Source organism: Pagrus pagrus (genome assembly GCF_965226575.1).
Source record: "Pagrus pagrus genome assembly, chromosome: 18".
Classification (NCBI taxonomy): Eukaryota; Metazoa; Chordata; class Actinopteri; order Spariformes; family Sparidae; genus Pagrus; species Pagrus pagrus.
In genome coordinates this window covers 27,396,334-27,415,810 of record NC_140202.1, presented here as the reverse complement: position 1 = coordinate 27,415,810, position 19,477 = coordinate 27,396,334, and the positions used below count along the sequence as shown (strand labels likewise).

Below are 19,477 nucleotides of genomic sequence, written 5' to 3'. Positions count from 1 at the left end.
TATCACCTTACAATGTGGATTCAGTGAACTTCTGAGCAAACAGCTGCATATTTACACAGACAGCAGATGTGGAGCGACATTAGCATTCATTCTGTGCTGTTGTTGTGTCTACCTGATGAATGTAAGTTCAATATTCACACTCCTTGTGGCTCTGGTTTGCTCTCCTCTAGCTCTTGAGGAAAATATCTGGCTCTTTAGCTGCTAAATGTTCAGTTTCTTTACTAGCAAGTGTCTGATTTTGTCTGCTGTTTGATGCTGAGCAGCAGGTACCGTCCAGTTGGCTAAAAACGGGCTGTGCACTACTGCTGGAAACAATGAGAGCTATGGGACGGAACAGATCCAATAAAGTTGTGGCTCGTAAAACAACTTGTTAATATAAAAATATAGATTACAGCAGCTTTAAGACTTGCTTTTGGTTTCCCAGAATTTCTGATGCTCTTATCCGGGACAACTTCAAAAGAATGAGCAGGAAAGAGTCTGAGTGTCTCGCTCAAGGACATGCAGACTGTGCAGCCACCTTAATATTCTGGTCGACACTCTTTTTTTAGGCATTTGGAGCACTGAGTGATCATATCACATGCAGGGCAAAGAGGAACTTGTTTCATCTTGTTGGCAGGTTAACGGTGAGGTACTATCCACACAGATTGTAGATTATTTTCCATCCCTGTTTCAGATGATTTAACACTCGGTTTGAAATGAAACTTTTGCTAAAAGTAGAGACAGTCTGATGTTTTTGCTCTGATAAATGTCTGGATATTGTGGCATCGAGCGCTGAGCAGTCGGTTCTTCCGTCCTGACAAGATTGTGGAGCAGGATTAAATCCTGCAGAGCCCAGGACTCCTGCCAGTCTGTCAGGGTTTGGGTTTGTTTGCGACTGGCCTGGTTGGACTCGGCCTCAATGAGCTGAGCTGAAACAGGAGGCCAACAGGTCGTGAGTAACTCGTGGCATTTGGATCAAAACATGTTCAGAATAATCACTTTATATGCGCTTGGTGAGATCTGCCCAGGCTTGTTTCCCAGGACAGGAAGCTGCACTTTCTGTTTTGAATGTCCAGAGCTTCAGGAAGAAAAGGATTTCGAGACTTTAACCTTTCGTTGACACCGACTGCCTTCCAAAATCTTAAGTTGAGGGAATTAATGGAAAAAATATTTTTAATAATGAAAGACTCACCTCTTCCTGTGATGTGATGTGATGTGATGTGATGTGATGTGATGTTTGGAAAATGTCTTGAATTAAGGAATTTTAAAATGTTCAACATTTCTTTTTCCAACCACATGCCTCATCTCGAGACACAAATAGCCTGTTTTTTATAAATCTTATCAAGTCAAGAAATCTTAGTAAAATCACATGAGATGCCTTGGCGCACCAGCAGAAGAAAATAAGTCTGTGATCAGGCTCACATTGTAGCCTGCTGCACATCAATGAATGAGAGGAGTGCTGATGAGCGTTAGCTTCTCCTTTTGGCTCGACGCCTTCCCGGTAAACCTAAAAGCTAAACATAGTTCAGTTTCCATGCAATAGGCACAAACAATCCTTTATAGTAAATATATTGGGTTATATTTTAGTTTATCGGGTCATAAAATGCAGAAATCATCCAATGTAAAGTTTTTTGGTCAGGATTTGATTCCTGATGAATCAGTCTGAACAACCGGATGTTGTGAGGAGGTGAAAAAGTCGTTTGATTGTTTTGTAGAAAAGTTTCTCACTCATTTACATACAGTTTGTGACTCAACATTGAAGTGCAGCAGAATTCATAATGACAAACGAACGAGCGCTTTGAAGTGTAATTTCGGAGCATGCACATACACACGCACACACACACACACACACACACACAGTGCTACTGGTGCGCCGCCTTCGGAGCAGCTTATCTCTTACGTAAGAATGGCCCAGTCCTACTGGGATCAGGTCTGGTAATCGGGGAAGAGCGTCGAGCATCTCCCTGAAGGTCTGAACTCTGTGTAACCCTCCGCCATGTCTGCCACTATGAGATCTGAATACAGACACCTGCCGACTCGTTCTTCCTGTACATCCCTACGGTTTGCGACAGCTCAGCCTCCGTCAAACCCCAGTCGAAGCACTCGCTGCTGGATAATGAGGCTGTCGCACTCCTCTGCTTACAGACAGCGTTTGCAGAAAGCATGAATAAGTGAAGAGCTAAAGCAGAGCAGGAAACTGAGCTTATAACCTGCAGTGTGTGGTTGTAGCATCTCTTGATTTCATTGACAAACAGTTTTGTTATAATCCAACATAAACACCTTTAGAGAACCTGAAAAACTCATGCTTTTGCTTAACTGTAATCTGCAACATCCTTTTGTATTGCTGTTTGTATTGTGGCTATCCCTGTTGATGCTAACCTACCCAGTTCATCTTCTATTTATACCAAGACAGACAGACCTTGCAGCTGTGGCAAGTTTCCTGTGTGTCAGGAAACTATTGTCAGCAACAGGATAGAAAATCTGTTGAGAGTATCAAATTACTGCTAAATGCAGAGACACTACTGAATGATTGCAAAGCATCCTCAAAAACAAAATCATTATCAGCTTCTTCACACGGCTTTTCTTCCCCTTCCCTCTTTCACACATTTGCTCTTCAGTTAAGTTTTGCCGGAGTTTGGCTGTTTCTATTTTTGGAGGACTGATTAATGGTTTCTTTTAGGAGTTTGTGATAACACGGGGTTATATATGTCGGGGGGGATAGTTATTACTTCATGTTAGATCTGTGCTTGGGTCAGGTGATGACAACAAAGCAAAGCACTCACCGCTGAGTAGGAAGTGTGGTTGAAAGCTCCACCATAACCTAGTAGGTGGACCTTGAGAATAGAGTCAGACAGACAGCAGAGGAGACAACCACACAAAGATGAGACGACATGAAAGAGTGGATGTAAACATTCAGACAAAACCAAATAAATACACAATCAAACCAGCAGAACAAAAAGTACAATGAGGCACAAACAACACGGAGACATTTTGAACAAGAAACCAATAAATAATTACGTAACTCCTCAGCTGGAATCAAACCAGCAACATCACAGTTACAGTGTCTCAGACCACTGTCTCACGGTGTCTCCATTTTTACTTCCACTGTCTTTACTCCAAGTCTTTGATTCTGTGCTGTTTGGTCTCTGACCTCTGTGGGAGTCAGAACCGTCTGCCCGTGTGGTTCACATTTATTTCTGCACCAATTTAGCTGACGTTTCTCTTCATCTTCTCTTCCTCTGTGTCTTTTTTGTGTCCAGACGTGCCAGCGCCGGAGCAGCCGGAGCTGTTCCTGAAGAAGCTGCAGCAGTGCTGTACTGTCTTTGACTTTATGGACACGCTGTCGGACCTCAAGATGAAGGAGTACAAGCGCTCCACGCTCAACGAGCTGGTGGACTACGTGACCGTCAGCCGGGGCTACCTGACAGAGCAGGCCTACCCCGAGGTCGTCAAAATGGTGAGGAGGAAAGAACGCACGCATTCAACGTACACTAGAGAAAAATACGGGGACCTAAACATGTGTCAGAAGGAGCAGGATTTGTTTTTTAATGGTATTTGGGCCTATGTTTACATATTGTGTCGTCTAAATAACGTATCGGTTTGAATTGGTTCAATAGATCGCCTTAGCCGGCAGCTGCAAAACATCCTCGGTCCTTGTTTTTGCCACTGACAGACTCCTTTTTGTTTAATCAGAAACAGCCGTTATATTACTGGAGACACCAGACTCCATTGACAAAACCAGTAATTTTACCTCACGGAACGGGGGCATTTTTCAAGTTGTGGTGCAGACAACAAAGTGATTCTTAATCCAGCGTTTCCTGACCTATTTGGCTCGTGACCCCTGTAGAAGCATCATCTACAGGACGTAAGAATTTAAATTTGTGTTTTCTCTTCTTCTCGACCAACCTGTCAGATTTATCCTGCGTTATCCCCGATCCCCAGCCTGATTGATGCCTTACTGTGCCGAATTTAAATATGTTTTCACTGAGAAACAAGACGGACAATGTGACAGATTTTCTCCAAGAAAAAGGCATAAAATTGTTGTAATGAACGCTATAGAGACCCGTTTTAGCTGATGTATTATAAAGTGGCTTAACATATATTTTATGTTGAGTCTCATTTCACGCTCTCCTCGTTGATTCACAACATTTCCTTCTGTGACCTACTACGGCAACCAGAGATATTAAAGGAACAGCTGCCTTGTAAGGAAGATTTTTATGCCCCGAGGCATTTTATTTGAGGGTTGTCCATCTATATATACGTTCCAAGCTATCTCAGGAACAACTTGAGGGAATTTCTTCAACTTTGCACAAACATCCAGTTGTACCCAAGGATTTCACACAAAATGATGAATTACAATCTATATCTACAAGGTCAAAGGTCAGCTCCAATCCATTGTTTCAAAAAACGTTCAGCCGTCATCTCAGGTCCTCACTCTCTCAGACTGTTTTTTTTTTCTGAGGTTTAAACTTTTGGAAACATGAAGACGTTCAACATAAACGGCCGACATGCAATAACCACACGAGGTACAAACAGATTTTAATCCTAACCTTAATATTTCGGTGATTTTCTTTGTGCTCACACACTCGTGTGCATAAATCCCAAGATATTCGCATCGAAGTTGGTTGATACTCGGTCCTGCAGATCTGTAAACTCACCACACTCAGACGTGTCCTCAGGTCCTGTCCCATTTTCCACCCCGGCTGTCTTGTGCCTCTGTTGTTCGTACAAACGCTCACGTGAGGCTCTGATTTAACTTTGTGTCCTAGAAGAAACTCAGCAGCGTCAAAGTAATGCAAAGAATCGCTCCGGACGCTCAGCTGTACAGTCAGATTTTCAGGTTTATTGTGAATTTTATCTTCTTGACGTTCATATTGAAACATTGATGACGTGTGTGGTTTGATCAAAACATTCAACAAGTGTCGTAGGTTAAGCTTTCTGCACCATTTCTGACAACAGCTGACTACTTACTGTGTGAACTCGGCAACGGTGGAAAGCTGAAGTCAATGTGATGTAACATGAATAAGAAAAAGATGATTTGTACGAAAATCAGTCTTAAATTTGGTTCAAAATAATCTTGAAAAAGGTTTTGATAAGCATTAAATTTAAGTGACTGACCTGTAGGCACTCCAATTAAAAACATAGATTTTAATTAAAACATCAAACAGCTACAGAAAAGAAAAAGGCAAAGCAACCAGATAAAAAGTAACAGAAAGAAGTCTGTGTGTTTGTTGAAAGCTAAACACAGCAAACGTCTGTACAGTAGGCTTTTTATCTGCTGGTAGAGAATGAGCACAGACAGCACGCACACACTTCAGCAGATAAATTTGCATGAAAAAAGTCCGAAAACAAATTCCCATCGTGTCGTGTGTGGACGCTACACAGCCCCGGGCATCCTGAATGAAAATATTTGTTTACCTAGTGCCCGGAGGTCTTCATCAAGATGTACAAAACATGTTGTCTCTTTGGACAGGACGGGAACACATCATCTGAAACCAGTCGTAACGCTGTTGTTCTCGTTTCCAGAGGCAGATTTTTAAAGTGTCGTCTTTGTGTCTTGCTGCAGGTGTCTCACAACATATTCCGGACCCTTCCGCCCAGTGACAGTAATGAGTTTGACCCTGAGGAAGACGAGCCCACGCTCGAGGCCTCCTGGCCACACTTACAGGTAAACACCGACAAACAAGTGTGTGTGTGTGTATGTGCGTTCACTAATTAACAGGCTGCATCTTGTTTGTTTAATTGGTACTCAAACATAAATTAATTATGAGCTATTTCTTCACAAACAATGATTCATCCATACTCCCAGTACTTTTGTGCAGCCTGATCGACCGTAATGCAGGTTATTTAATGTGTTATCTTTTAACAGCAACGTGATTCACATCATCACCAACAATAAACACCCGTGACACACACGTCATATCAGATCAGATTTCCTGGCAGGTATTAACTATCTCTTGGCATTAAAGGTCCACAAAGGTGGTGGCCTGTACTTTGATCCTGATGCTAACTCACATTCAGCATAGAGAGGGTGTGCTACATCATAGCCCGTCCTTTGCCTTTGCTGTTGCCATAAAGCTTGCTAGACATATAACTGGCCAAACTCCCAAAGGAAGGTAGATTAAAATAGACAAAAACCCACAAAAGCAAACAAACAGCATGTCACAGGCAACCGTAGCTAACATGCAGCGCCAGGAAGCGTTTAGATCGTTTTTGTGTGACTAATTTTTGTGCGCTGACACTGAATCTCACTGTGACAAAGATGCTGAACAAATCGTCAGAACATTTCTGTTTTGCACAGATTAAAATAACGAGACACAGCGTGTTAATTCGTGAGCTGTAGAGGCGTTTATAGGCCTCGCAAAGAGCCAGGCTAGCTGTTTTCTCTGGTTTTTATTCGTTATGCTAAGCTAGGCATGAGAGCGGTATAGACTTCCACTCTCTGAATGTCCCAAACTGATGATTTTCTTCATCAGCACCATTGAAGCCACTGATCTGGTGGTTGTATCTGGCTCCTGGTGGTTGGGTGGGTTGTAGAGCCAGGCTCTCCGGTCTCTCACCTCCCCTCCTCCTTCTCTATGTGCCTGCTGCCCAGGACTCCTTTAGAAATGAGATGCAAATCTCAAGGAGAAGCTTCCTGGTAAAACCGCTTTTCTTTTTTGTTTTGTCTCATTTGCCCCAAAGTCATTTTTCCCCCCAATCAAAACCCCCTTTATTCGCCCACATTCTGGCCGATCCAAACATGTTTGTACTGAGCTGTACCCGCCGTACTCTGTGCCTTTTGTGACCTTTCTCCCTTTGTCCAGTCCCAGTGATTACGGGGTTATTTCAAGGGCTCTCATTTCTAACAGGAACATTTTTCTTGCATTTTTTAATCAGCTTGTTGTTGCACAGCAGGACGTTTGTGTCTTCCTGCACAACACTCTGCTGATCAAAGTTTGATTTGAACTTTTTAGCGCAGATTTTAAATCTTTTTAACATCAACTCTCTCTCTCTCTCTCTCTCATCCTCCCCCTGTCCATCCTCTTCTTCTTCTCCTCTCCAGTTGGTATACGAGTTCTTCATCCGGTTCTTGGAGAGTCAGGAATTCCAGCCCAGCATTGCCAAAAAGTACATAGACCAGAAGTTTGTCCTACAGGTGAGTTTTTGAGTCGGCACGCAGGTCAAACATCACCTGCTTCTTCATTCTGTCATTGCACTGTTTTTTCTCCCTGCTGCCTTCTCTGTGTCTCTCTGCTTCAGTGTTTCTCTTTTATCTTTCCTTCGCTCTGACTCTGACTTCCTGTCTGTCTGTGTTCCTTCCCCTCCGTCCAGCTCTTGGAGTTGTTTGACAGCGAGGATCCTCGGGAGAGAGACTACCTGAAGACAGTCTTGCATAGAATCTACGGCAAATTCCTGGGGCTGAGGGCTTTTATACGAAAACAGATCAATAATATTTTTCTACGGTGAGTTGACATTGGTTCTTCAAATATCAAATATTCATGGTGTGTATGTATTTTACCATATTTGCCATTGAGCTGTTTGTCACACTGACTTGACACGTTTTGTGTTAGCTCTCTGCTAGCCTGCAAACTTTGCTAAAACATGATTCGTCTCCTCGTGTTTCATCTAACAAAGCACACCAGCGCTGCTAGCTACGCTGACATGTAACAACCGCTTCTTAACACAACTTTTATTCCAATGCATGTAGTGGGAATGGACTGAATCACTAAAACACAACACATTTAGGGTACAGTTAGGGGTTATCACAACCAGCTTCACTGGCAACTCTTTACTGTAGCATCCATTTTTGCTGTAATACAGTGAAAAATGTACGTCTGCAACAAAATCTGAGGGATTTACTACTTTAAAAAGCAACAGTGGCAGTGAAACTGTATTTCAGACTATGATGGTTAAATTCAGCAGTTAATCCAGTGTTAACGTGAGTGCCAAACCGTGGATTTTCCAAGAATAGTCGTAGTGTTGATAATCTTCACGCCTCACCTGTTGATGCTGCACTTGTTGAACCGTCTGCAGCTTTGTTCATCTTAAAATCATCTTAAAGATGTTAATGCTCACAGCTGAAATCTGTTTCTGGGGTCAGAATGAACATGACAGTCACATTTAGGGGCTCATGAATCTTTTGAAAAGGCGTCTTTCTGTCAGAGCACACAGTTTTCTTCAGTATGCAAATGCCCAGACACTCATGCATGCTATAAATACTGAGGTCGAGCAGGTATTTTTCTAGAGCGAATTCCCATGACTGTTATAAATATCCCTGAACAACATGCCAGGCGCAATTTAAAGGGCTCTTTCTCCTGATAAACTGCAAAAACTCAGAAGTATTTGTCTATTTTCTAAGACACAATCATCTAGAAACTTGGATTTTATGGAGGATGTTTGCTGATTACAAGCATCAACACCTTGTAGATATTGTTTTTTTTACACATTTTTGAAATGGCAAAGGAACAAAGAACACGACAGACAATTATTCTGTCTCTAGCTGGTACAAGAATTTATTCAGAGTTCTCAGTTAACTTAAAATCATGAGGTTGAGAAATCTGCACTCCAGAACTTTCTGGGTTCTGTAGAGTGCAGCGTCGATCCAAAGTTCAGCGCGTCGACTTTTTGTTGTGCATCTTCATTTACAGATCATCTGCTTCTCTTCTGTCCTCATTTGTTGTACTTGTTGAGCCCTTTTTCTGCCTCAGTCTCATTTCTGTCTCCTGCCTTTTGTCTCCTCTTCTCTCTGTCTGCAGTTTTGTTTATGAGACGGAGCACTTCAACGGGGTGGCGGAGTTGCTGGAGATCCTGGGGAGGTATGTGGACGGCCTCCGACCCCTCAGACACACATTTACACTCTGCTGATGCTTTTAAATCCACACAGACCAACAGAACCGAGCTCAACCCTGTTTCTGAGTAGTCGCAAAGACACGAGGATCTTTTGTTTCGTCAGTTACAAAGATGGAGATCTTTTTTTCAGTCGAGACGGCAGAACAAACCGATTGATCAAAATGGTTAAGAGTCTGATTCATCTCCGTATAAACAGGATTGTAACAGTGTAGAGACGTCAGGTTCGGGCTAAGTTTGACTTGTAGATAAGGAATAAATTAATCCTCTCAGCTCAACAGTCGTTTTAATCCATTTTAATCCATTAAAAAAAAAAGAGCCGACCTACACAGACAGTTTATCAGCTTTGTGTCAGGAGGAGCACGGGGTCGCCTGACACGCTGACACGGTCGAGGGCGATCTTCTCCGCCTGATAACAGTTTTTGCTCTATTTGTTTAAAAAAAAAAAACATGAAATATGTCTGAAATGTATCTACATAATCCCTTACAGCTGCTTCTGTGCTCTTGAGTCTTTAATAGAACGTTTAGTCGGACAGAAGTTAAATGACACCCGGACCGTTTCTATTTCCTGGTGTCACAAGTTATTTTGTGGGACCGAAACCCAAGTTCAAAAGGCCTGAAAAGGTTCAAAATGAAGCTGATTAACAATTAATCAATTATGTACCATCATTTCTTCAGTTTTTTTGCTGTTTTAAACACTGGCAGAAAAAATATGTGATATGTTTTACATTTGCAGCAGCAGAGATGTAGGTAGTGCTGAAACGATCAGTCCGTTAATCGAGTCGAATGAAATAATGATGCATTTATTATTTAATCTTTCTAAAAAAGAGACTTAAACTAAGCAAAATCATTTTTTTTAAGTTTTAAAAAGTATTTTTAAGGACTTTGCCACCTTCCAACATACACCCACATATTTTCAGTTAAGTCTGACATTAATGCAAACTGAAACTTCAGTGTGCAGCGTTTTAACTGAGACAAAAGAGAGAGCAACAAGTGGAGGAGTCAAAAGTGAAACCATCAAAGTTTTTTTCTTTTCTTTAAAAATGACTGTTTGTCTTTACAGAGACAACAAACAGCTTCACTGTCTGCTAACGTCACAAGAATTTATTGAATCTTTATGAAACATTACTGTAGCTGGATGACTCACAAAAGGGGATGTGTCGCAGTCCGTCTCATTCAGCTCTGATGATTCATTGGTTAAAAGCATCGTTGTAATTAATCTCTCCATCTCAGTCTCAGGGACGAGGAAAAGGAAAAGTTGTTGTTAAGAAGTTGACGAAAACGGCGTCATCAAATCGATCTACATCGAGCGTCGTTGCAGTTTCTTGTCACTGTTCTTTATTTTTTTTTGACAATTGAAGATATCAGGGTTGGATCATCGTCCACTTCACTCCTGCCTATCGGCCCTTTTCTGAACTTTTGTTTGAAGTGAAGTTTAGGCAAGTTTTATTTATAAAGCACCATTCAGACACGAGGCAATCCAAAGTGCTTTACAGAGACTCGGAAATGCATCGAAATAAGACATAAAACATTAAGAAAATGTTAAAATTGCCTTTAAAAGACAACAAAAACAAGAGCAAGCAAATAAAAAGTTACAGATTAAAAAGAATGTAATGTTTCAAGCATGCACTGGCAGTTTTAGCAGACCTCAGGTATTCAGGAGGTTTGTCCCACAGGTGGAGAGCAGAGAAACACTTGGAGATTAACAGGCACGTAAAAAGATTTAAGTATCTATCTTGAGTTGATCAACCCTGTTGTGCGACCTCAAAATGCGCGATACTCATCAGTTAAATTTGTTTGTACAGTTCGTCCTTCCACAATAAAACGAAGCTCGTCTGAAAACAAAGAAACGTGTGATTCCAGTGAAGCACCGCGGGGTTGTAGTTGTGTGTCGTTTGTTTCAGGGGCTTTTAAAGAAACATCACGTCTGTTCTCTCTGAAGGTTACAGCCCATCTCCTCCGTCAGGTCGTCTCTTTATTTCTCCTCCAGGCTCCGTCGGCTGTATAAACATCTTTTTGTCTGCAGCTCATTGATCTTTCACAATGAAACTCTTTCATGTGTTCATGTTTAATTTATGTTCATGTTCTCTCTCTCTGTCTTTCTGTCTCTCTCCCAGTATAATCAATGGTTTCGCTCTGCCACTGAAAGCGGAGCATAAACAGTTTCTGGTCAAAGTGTTGCTCCCCCTCCACACTGTCAGGAGTCTGTCCCTCTTCCACGCACAGGTAACATTATGTGTGTTGTGTTGCTTGTAAAGACTTGACTTGGTGTCAAAATAAAGCATGAAATTAATACACAATTATACAATTAATACAGCGATTAAACTTGATACAAACAACTGGTGAAATAAACCATGTGACAAACATAGATTTGTGTGGGAACAAGGAATTCTGTTAACTTAGAGTAACAGTAAGTGATGACAGAGGCTGGATTCCAGGTTTAGGTACATGGAAAGTGCTTGAAAAGTGCTTGAATTTTACTCTTAAATAGCTGAACACACCCTGAATAACCCAACTATCTCTCCAACAATAAAAGGAGTGGATCCAGAGCGACTGAAACTTTTTTATATCCTAGACATTTGAACCCTTAGTCACTATTACAAGTTACAAAGTTATGTGTACAAAGTTGCTTGTGATCACTAACAGTAGTGCAAAACATTTGAAAAATGAAAAATTGAAGTCATATTTAAGATCTAAAGAAAAGCTGCTCGGCCAATAGATGAAGAATTAGTCGTAGGAGGAAGTTTAATGGTTTATTTTATGAAGCAAAGTCCAAAGATTTTAATCTGAGTGTCTCTTGTTGCTAAGCTAACGGGCTAAAATGTCTTCTAACATCGGTTCTCTTCTCTTCCTGCAGTTGGCGTATTGCATTGTACAGTTCCTAGAGAAAGACCCAACATTAACAGAACCAGTAAGTGTCAGCTGATATAACAGACTTTGTACTGCATGAAGTTTTACTACTTTTATGTCTTTTTATGTGCATTTAATGTTCTTATATACACTGTGATGTATCTCTACATGAGTCTTTATCCAGTGAAAGACACATTTCAAATATTTCTGCATTAATGGACATTAAGGTTTGAGATCTGAGTCTTGAATCGTATAATAATGTGGCAGAAAATGTGTATGAACTCAGTGTTTTGGGTGTCAGCACCTGTCACAAGCCGGTCCTAAACCAGGGCTGCTACACTTCTCCCTTTTCCTGCAACACTGATATCACTACACGCTGCAGACAGCGCCCCTCTGAGGCGAAATGTGGAGTTTCGTGAACATTTTCCTGAGGAGAAGTTGGATGAACTCAGTCTGTCTCTTCTTCCTCCTCAGGTCATCAGAGGCTTGCTGAAGTACTGGCCGAAAACCTGCAGTCAAAAAGAGGTGAGGCTCGTCTTTTGTCTTTGTGTGTTTGAACTCTACATTTGTGTGTGAACTGTGCGTGTAGTAACACTTTGTTGCTTCTGTGCTGCCGTGCAGGTGATGTTTCTAGGAGAGCTGGAGGAGATCCTGGACGTCATCGAACCAACACAGTTCGTCAAGATCCAGGAGCCACTCTTCAAACAGATCTCCAGATGTGTCTCCAGCCCACACTTCCAGGTCAGAACCAAGCATCTGGATTTTAGAAACCGATAACCGCCGATAGAAAAAGCTACTTCTGGAAGCAATAAGCTAAAGATGTGTCTGTTAACGACATCGTAGACGGACACTGAGCCCAGTTTGTGTTTGTCTGCTGTGTCTCAGGTTGCAGAGCGAGCTCTCTACTACTGGAACAACGAGTACATCATGAGTCTGATCGAGGAGAACTCCAGCGTCATCCTGCCCATCATGTTCGCCAGCCTCTACAGGATCTCCAAAGAGCACTGGAACCCGTGAGTACAACCTACCAGCTTCATGTCGTGATTACGACTCATTCTTTGTCGTTTTTTAATCGATGTTAAAACAGGAAATATCCAGGTTTATTATTTCTTATTTAAAGAGGATTTTCTCCCTGACTTTATGTTCCCACGCTACGTCATGTGGCGGCTTTGTAGTTTTGCGGACCGGCAGAATAATCTGCAGCTCTCCTCGTATTTTCAGTTTTTTCTTCTGTGCATTACGTAAAAACTGAACCGTCTTTGTCAGATAAGAACGGTTTACTGTAAACGGCACAGAGCCGCATCTCTTTGCTGCAGAAAGAAAACTTTGTGGAGCATGAGAAAAATAATCCCAGGTGAAAATCTGTCAGAAAAAACTACTACAGTCGTTTAAAGAAATCAAATGTAAGCAAGTTATGATATATTTTTCAACTGGGTGGTCAATCAGTGATGCTGGAAGTCGGTCCGAATTAGGGACACCAAGACAAACTCGCTCCACACGACGATTACTTTTAATATGAATTCATAATTTTTATCATCCTGATGCTGCAGCCTTCTCAGCACTCGACCACTTCCTGATCCCATGTGACCAACCCTAGCAAATCTGGAAAGTTTAGAAAATCAGGAAACTTCATCTCCAAGTGATTTAATTTCCAGATCTTAAAGAATATTTGTAAATTAAACTTGTAGGTCGGCATTTTCTTGTGAGTTAATGTGCAAGAAAACTATGTTTAAATTGTGTTTTTGACACCTGGATGTTTGCATGTCGACCACAAAATGGAGAAATTGGACACATGATAAAGAATCGATAAGTGAGCGAGCGTCAAGCAGAACAATATTAAATATGGAAGTCTTTTAGGTTTCGAAGGAACAATCCTGTCTCTTAAAAACCTCCATAAAACACAATATTGGAAAATGTAAATATTAATGTTACAAAGCATAGTTTCGTTTAAGACCTAACGTATAAATTCAGTGAGAAAAGCAGCCTATAAAAGTTGCTCTTTAAATGGATTCACTGAAATGATAAAAGTTTATAGACGCTGTAACTGTGGCTGTCGTGACCAGTTATAAACCGTGACGTCTCTGTGTGTCCTCCTTCCTCCCCGCAGGGCGATCGTGGCGCTGGTGTACAACGTACTGAAGGCCTTCATGGAGATGAACAGTACCTTATTCGATGAACTCACAGCCACTTACAAGTCGGACCGCCAGCGGTGAGAAACTCTTCTCGTTCGCACCGTCTTTCATTATCATCGCTGAAGGAGGGTTCATGAATAAATGTGATGGGTTATGATCCCTGCAGGGAGCTGCTCATCACTACAGCAGTGTTACTATCGTCACACTTCACAAACATCAGGTTTAATATGAGCTGTGCTGATGAAAGGAGCAGCGCTAATGATAGTAGGAATACAAGGAGGGGAAGAGTCACAGAAGCTGATATCCTACTAACACTGAAGTGTTTTAGATGCACATTTTGACCCACGACTGATGCTAAAAAATTGCTCCAACTCCAGACAACTTCTGGGACGCTGCGTTGGTATCAGTACTACATGTATCTGTATATATCTGCAATATCAACAGAAGAGTTGAAGGCAGAAAAGAGTACAAAGCCTCACAGTTAATAATATTAACTTTGATCATTGACTCTTCTTTAGGCTCCATCAGCAGGTCAACATGATCATTTCTTTTACTTTGTTCTTGATCAGATACCTGAAAAAGCTAGCATGCTAACACAGAGCTGCTCACTTCCCTGTTGATTTTTGTTTTCAGTGAAAGAAATCTTTAAATGTTATATTTTTAAAGTAGTTTTGAGATCAACTACTGAACAAAAGACAGTGTCAGAGGCTCTTATTAGAGTTCGGAAATATTAAATCATCCGTCTTTGCTCATCTGAGCCTCTGTTAACCTCAGCGGTCCTGGTTACAAGCTTCATTCTAAAATATAAACATTAGAAGTTATCAGTGATCTGAATCAGCTGAAAGAAATCCAGATAGAGCGTCCCTCGTACCTAAGAAGCTCTGACTGGTGGAAACAAACCGTAGATGGGCCCAACACCAGAACTCCCTCAGTCATTGAATAAATCATAAATGTGTGCAGAGGTTCAGAAGTTTGTACCTGCAGAGTCTCACACTCGTCCTCCATGTTGTTTGTGTTCCAGTGAGAAGAAGAAGGAGAAGGAGCGGGAGGAGCTGTGGAAGAAGCTGGAGGACTTGGAGCTGAAGCGGGGCCTTAGGAGCGACGGGATCATCCCAACTTAACGAAGACAGCGCCGCGTTCCCCTCAGCCCCTCCCCCCACCTCTAGCCCCTGTGACTCCCCCTTCCCCTCCATCCTTCCCCCGACTCCCCTCCTCCACATCAGCCATGTCTGCCCAGAGCTCTGAGAAAACCCCGATTCAGGGCCATCGTCTCTGGATCGACACGGAGCGCCCGCTGGTTTCTTAATTGTTTTTTTTGTTTTTTTTTTCTTATGTTTTATTTTTTTTTTCTCCTGTGTTTGTGCGACTTACTTTACAGTAGATTCATCACGTCTGTTTTCATTATTTCAACAGCACTGTAAATAATTATTTTTTTCTTTTTTTTTTCCCTTAAACTGATATTATTGCAAACGGAAAAACAAAACAATAATAATAAAAAAAAAAGGAAGAAAAAAATAGAAAATGAGAAAATGACTTGTGTGGGAGGGGAATTTAAACAAAAAAAAACACAAAAAAAAACTTTTGGACTGTAGGACATGAAATGAACTCTTGGAAAACAAAAAACAACAAAAAAAGAGAAGATAGATTGATTTTAACTCTTCATCCCACTCTTCTTCAGTACAGTCCCGTATGTAATTTTTATTTTCCTGGTTCTCCTCTTTGCTTTTCCTCTCGTTGCCTCCATCTTTCTGTTCCCTCCCTCCCTCCTCTCTAACGGTGCATCTGTCATTTCTGCCCCCCTGTGTGGGACGTCCGGACTGATAATGGGTCCCCTCTCCCCTCCCTGCCTCCTCTCTGGCCCCGCCCACCTGCCGACACGTTCTCCTTCCTGTTTAAAACGGGCGGAAAAAAAAACTGAACAAAAACACATTTAAAAACAACAACAGGGACTTTCTGAGTAAGCGCAAACATCTCCTCTTTGAGTGCGTTTACATGCGTGTTCACGGAAGGGTTAACTGTAATAAATATTTATTTCTTTACCCTCAAATCACGTTAATATTTCCCTCAAGATTCGTGTCTTGCGATCTCAAAATACTGGAATCTTTGAAAAGAAAAGAAAAACCTTCGTTTTGCGACCAGAATCTCTGTGACATTGGATTTCCTGTTGCTGCTTCACAATAAAAGCCACTGCTTGTTTCACCGGTTAAAACGCTTTAATGTGAAGGAGCCGCAGAAGGAAATGTTTAATGAGGAAAGCTTCAGTCAATGGATGCACGATATTCTGGTAAAAATACAGTTTAATGCACAGATTTCGTCGTGTTACTCCTGCAGCGCATATATAACATATTGTTATGCCCGTTCTTTATCATGACCGCCCGCTGGCAGACGAAGACAAACGATGCTTTTCAAAAAACGTTTACATTCAGAGAGCAAAATTAGAAGACTGTGTAGTCAACGGTTTGCATCGTGTGCACATAAATAAAGCGTCTTCTCATCAGCATTTCAGGTCGGTGCCGATATTTCAGTTGAATCCTCTGAAGCCGATTACATGTTGATATTATCATGCATTCGTAAAACTGAAGCATGTGAGCTCATCGTTTCCCGTAAACAACATTTTAGCAGGGACGTAGTGAGGACGTAAACTAATATATGTAGGATGACCCCTTTACTATCAACAGTGACACTGCATGAGATTTAAAAATTCATCAGAATAAACTAAAATGTCATTGTCGTATACATATATTATCTAGAACCAACGATGTTAAGTAACCGGTGTAACAAATGCCAAACTATGGAGACAAAATAAGTATATCGGATGCCCAGATAATTAATTTAATGTAATATTTTTATGACAAATTCTGTTAGAGCTGCAACCAACTTTGATTCGTCTTTCAAATTCTTTTCTTGATTAATCGATTAGTCGTTTGGTCTTTAAAATATCAGAACGACGTCCTCAAATGTCTCGTTTTCTCCACAGACAAACAAACATATTCAGTTTACTGTCAGACGAGGAAAGAAACCAGAAAATATTCTCATTTAAGAAGCTGGAAACAGAATCTTGACGATTAACTATGTAGTTGTCAACTAACCGATCGATCGTTGCGGCTCTAATGTGCACTCATGTATCCTGTAAACATGATTTAAACCCTGAGCAAGAATGGCGGACCCCGCCACAAACCTATGCAGTCAAAACTGGGGTTTGAAATGATTAAAAGTAAAACACTATGTGTAGGATCAGAGTTTTCCCCTTTACTTTGGTGCCATCCAGTGGTAGCAGTGAAAAAGTAATCAGAGTAAGCTACAATATGCTTCAGAAACTAACTTCAACGTGTGAGTGAAGTAGTTTTTGTGACAAATGTCAAATTAAGGGAACAAAATGAACATATTGAATGCACAGATGATTCATGTGATGTGCTGGTTTTGACCCTTCGCCCTTTATTTAGCCTTTTCCGTCACCTGTGCAACTTCCTGCTGACGTTGCTCCTTCATGAAACAGAAAATAATCCAGAACATTTCCGCATGTGAACGCACTCGCTTCATCTCCACCTCCTCCTCCGAAAGCAAACTACTTTTCATCTCTTGATTACGTCTCTTCTCTCCATCATTTTTTTTTTTTTTTTTTTTTTTAAAACCCTCCCTCCCTCCTCACCTACCTGACCAGGTGTCCCTGGTATCAGTCTGGCACTGGTACCCTCCGGCCATAACGGGGACTTAACCAATAAAAACAATTTTGAAAAAAAGTCTTCAGAGGAGCGCCAAAAAATCTTCCTCCCTGTTGTGAAAAGATCGACTCGCCTCGCCTCGCCCCAATCCTCCTCCTCCTCCCCCCTCCGCCCACCGGGGGGCGCCGCGTTGACTTCACAGTATTACAACAACAACAGTGACAAAAAAAGACAACCCTGTACATTGTTATTGAATGCAGTACACTGATAATCTTGTATCTTGTAGTAATTTAGCCTATGTTTTTTGCTTAGGAAACTGTGGAGAGGAGTATCCAGTATATAAAGAGGTATTATGGAACAAGACTTCCTGGTATTTATGATAGTGTTTCCCCCCTTTTAGTCTGTTTTTCTTTTCTGTCTCTCACTCCTCCCTCTTCTCTTGGTTTTTATCTCATTTTGGATATTTTGATGAAGTTTCTTTTGACCATTGGATATATTTTTTTTAGTTGGGGAGGGAGGGAGGGAAGGAGGGGAGGGGGTGAGGGTGAGGGCAGGTAGGCAAGGGAAGTCAGGGGTCAGAGGGGGGAGGGAGGGAGGTGGAGTAGAGAGGGGGGGAAGGCACGGACGGATCAGAACCACTTCGACGAGTGTGACCACGGCGAAGCCTCCCCCCTCCTCCCTGGCAGATTAATGTGTGCTTTAGAACGGCCCAGATATAATATGATTTAAAAACTGAAAAAAAGATAAAAAAGGGTTGGAGAAATACAAATGTTTAATTATTTTAAAAAATAAAGAGATATTAAATTAAACCTGTTTTGTGATAAAGCCCAGACGCTGGATTTGCTTTATTTACTGGGTTCACAGGCCTCGTTTGTGTGTTTGTGTGAGTGTGTGTGTGTGTTGAACCGTCCTGCAGGTAAACTTTCCTCCTTCAGCAACTCGATGTGAAAACCTGCACAGCGAAAACATCCAACTGAAGTAACACTGAACAAACTACATTTTCACTGGCGTGGCACTTTAAGTGTTCGGTGATGTTTCAGGGTTGTTGGCTGGATGGAAGAAAACGGTAAAGTTCTGATCTTAAAGCTCCGAACGTTGACATGAAAACCTCACTTTGTAATCCGTTATAATAAGCAGTATTTCCTGACGGTTTACATCCACCACATGGACATAAATACATCTGTATGTGAGACCTCCAGGTGTAGCAGCAGGTGTTAGCAGGAGGAGGAAGCAGACGCTGACGGCTTTAAGTGCACCACCCGAATAAAAAGGGTGCAGTGGATGTAGACTGTGTGGTGGAGAGGGAAGAAGTCTGAAGTAACTCAAAGGCTCAGATTTATAGTCGAGAACATTTTGAAGACTAGAGTATAAGTCTGCATTTTGACAGGATCAATAATCGCTGAGGAAATAATATCTATGAAAATTTGATTCAAATTACAACAGAAGAAGAAGAAAAGTGACTAATATGAGTTCAATTTATCAAACATATGCTAAAAATATTTTATTACAGATAAAATCAAGTAGAAAGGTAAAAATAACACAATACTTACAAATATATGTGACCGTACATCTTCCATACTGCAAGATTAAAAAAGGACAGATAGAATAAAATCTGAATATTAATCTAAAATGTGCAGAATAAGAGCCTTCACATGGGGAACAGTTTGTAATAACCATCAATTATAAACTGTTAATTTATAGCAATACAATAACATGGTTCATAAAACATTTATTAAGTAATTGTAAATGTTGAAGTCATCAGTTGCATGATGTTTATAAATGAACCACACACTGTTTATTATTATGAACATCAGTTTCCAAGAGATGAGTGGCTGAGACTTGCAGTCAGTGTTTCACATGTTTAAAGGTGCACTGTCATTCTGGGGAAAACATTTTAATCAGAAGATAAATATCTTTATTGACTGATTTCTTTTTTATGTCTAATTACACAAACTGAGTTAATCTGAACTTAAAGGACGACACAATTTATACAGTTTGCCAGCGAGAGTCAGTGTGCACAGCAGC

General features: G+C 41.2%; 1 protein-coding gene across 6 annotated transcripts in view; it reads left to right on the top strand.

Moving 5' to 3' along the window:
- ppp2r5eb (protein phosphatase 2, regulatory subunit B', epsilon isoform b) overlaps positions 1 to 17,815 on the top strand; it is a 49,989-nt gene extending 32,174 nt beyond the window's left edge. For all 6 annotated transcript variants that reach the window (XM_084382229.1, XM_084382228.1, XM_084382227.1 and 3 more), the window contains 12 exons: positions 3,240 to 3,436; positions 5,546 to 5,647; positions 7,025 to 7,117; positions 7,294 to 7,424; positions 8,718 to 8,777; positions 10,926 to 11,034; positions 11,666 to 11,719; positions 12,133 to 12,183; positions 12,280 to 12,399; positions 12,544 to 12,671; positions 13,766 to 13,867; positions 14,812 to 17,815. In XM_084382229.1, the coding sequence (XP_084238355.1) occupies positions 3,240 to 3,436; positions 5,546 to 5,647; positions 7,025 to 7,117; positions 7,294 to 7,424; positions 8,718 to 8,777; positions 10,926 to 11,034; positions 11,666 to 11,719; positions 12,133 to 12,183; positions 12,280 to 12,399; positions 12,544 to 12,671; positions 13,766 to 13,867; positions 14,812 to 14,911 (1,247 nt within the window). In that variant the 3' untranslated portion in view covers positions 14,912 to 17,815. The remainder of the gene's footprint in view (positions 1 to 3,239; positions 3,437 to 5,545; positions 5,648 to 7,024; positions 7,118 to 7,293; positions 7,425 to 8,717; positions 8,778 to 10,925; positions 11,035 to 11,665; positions 11,720 to 12,132; positions 12,184 to 12,279; positions 12,400 to 12,543; positions 12,672 to 13,765; positions 13,868 to 14,811) is intronic.
- Positions 17,816 to 19,477: the final 1,662 nt, after the last annotated feature.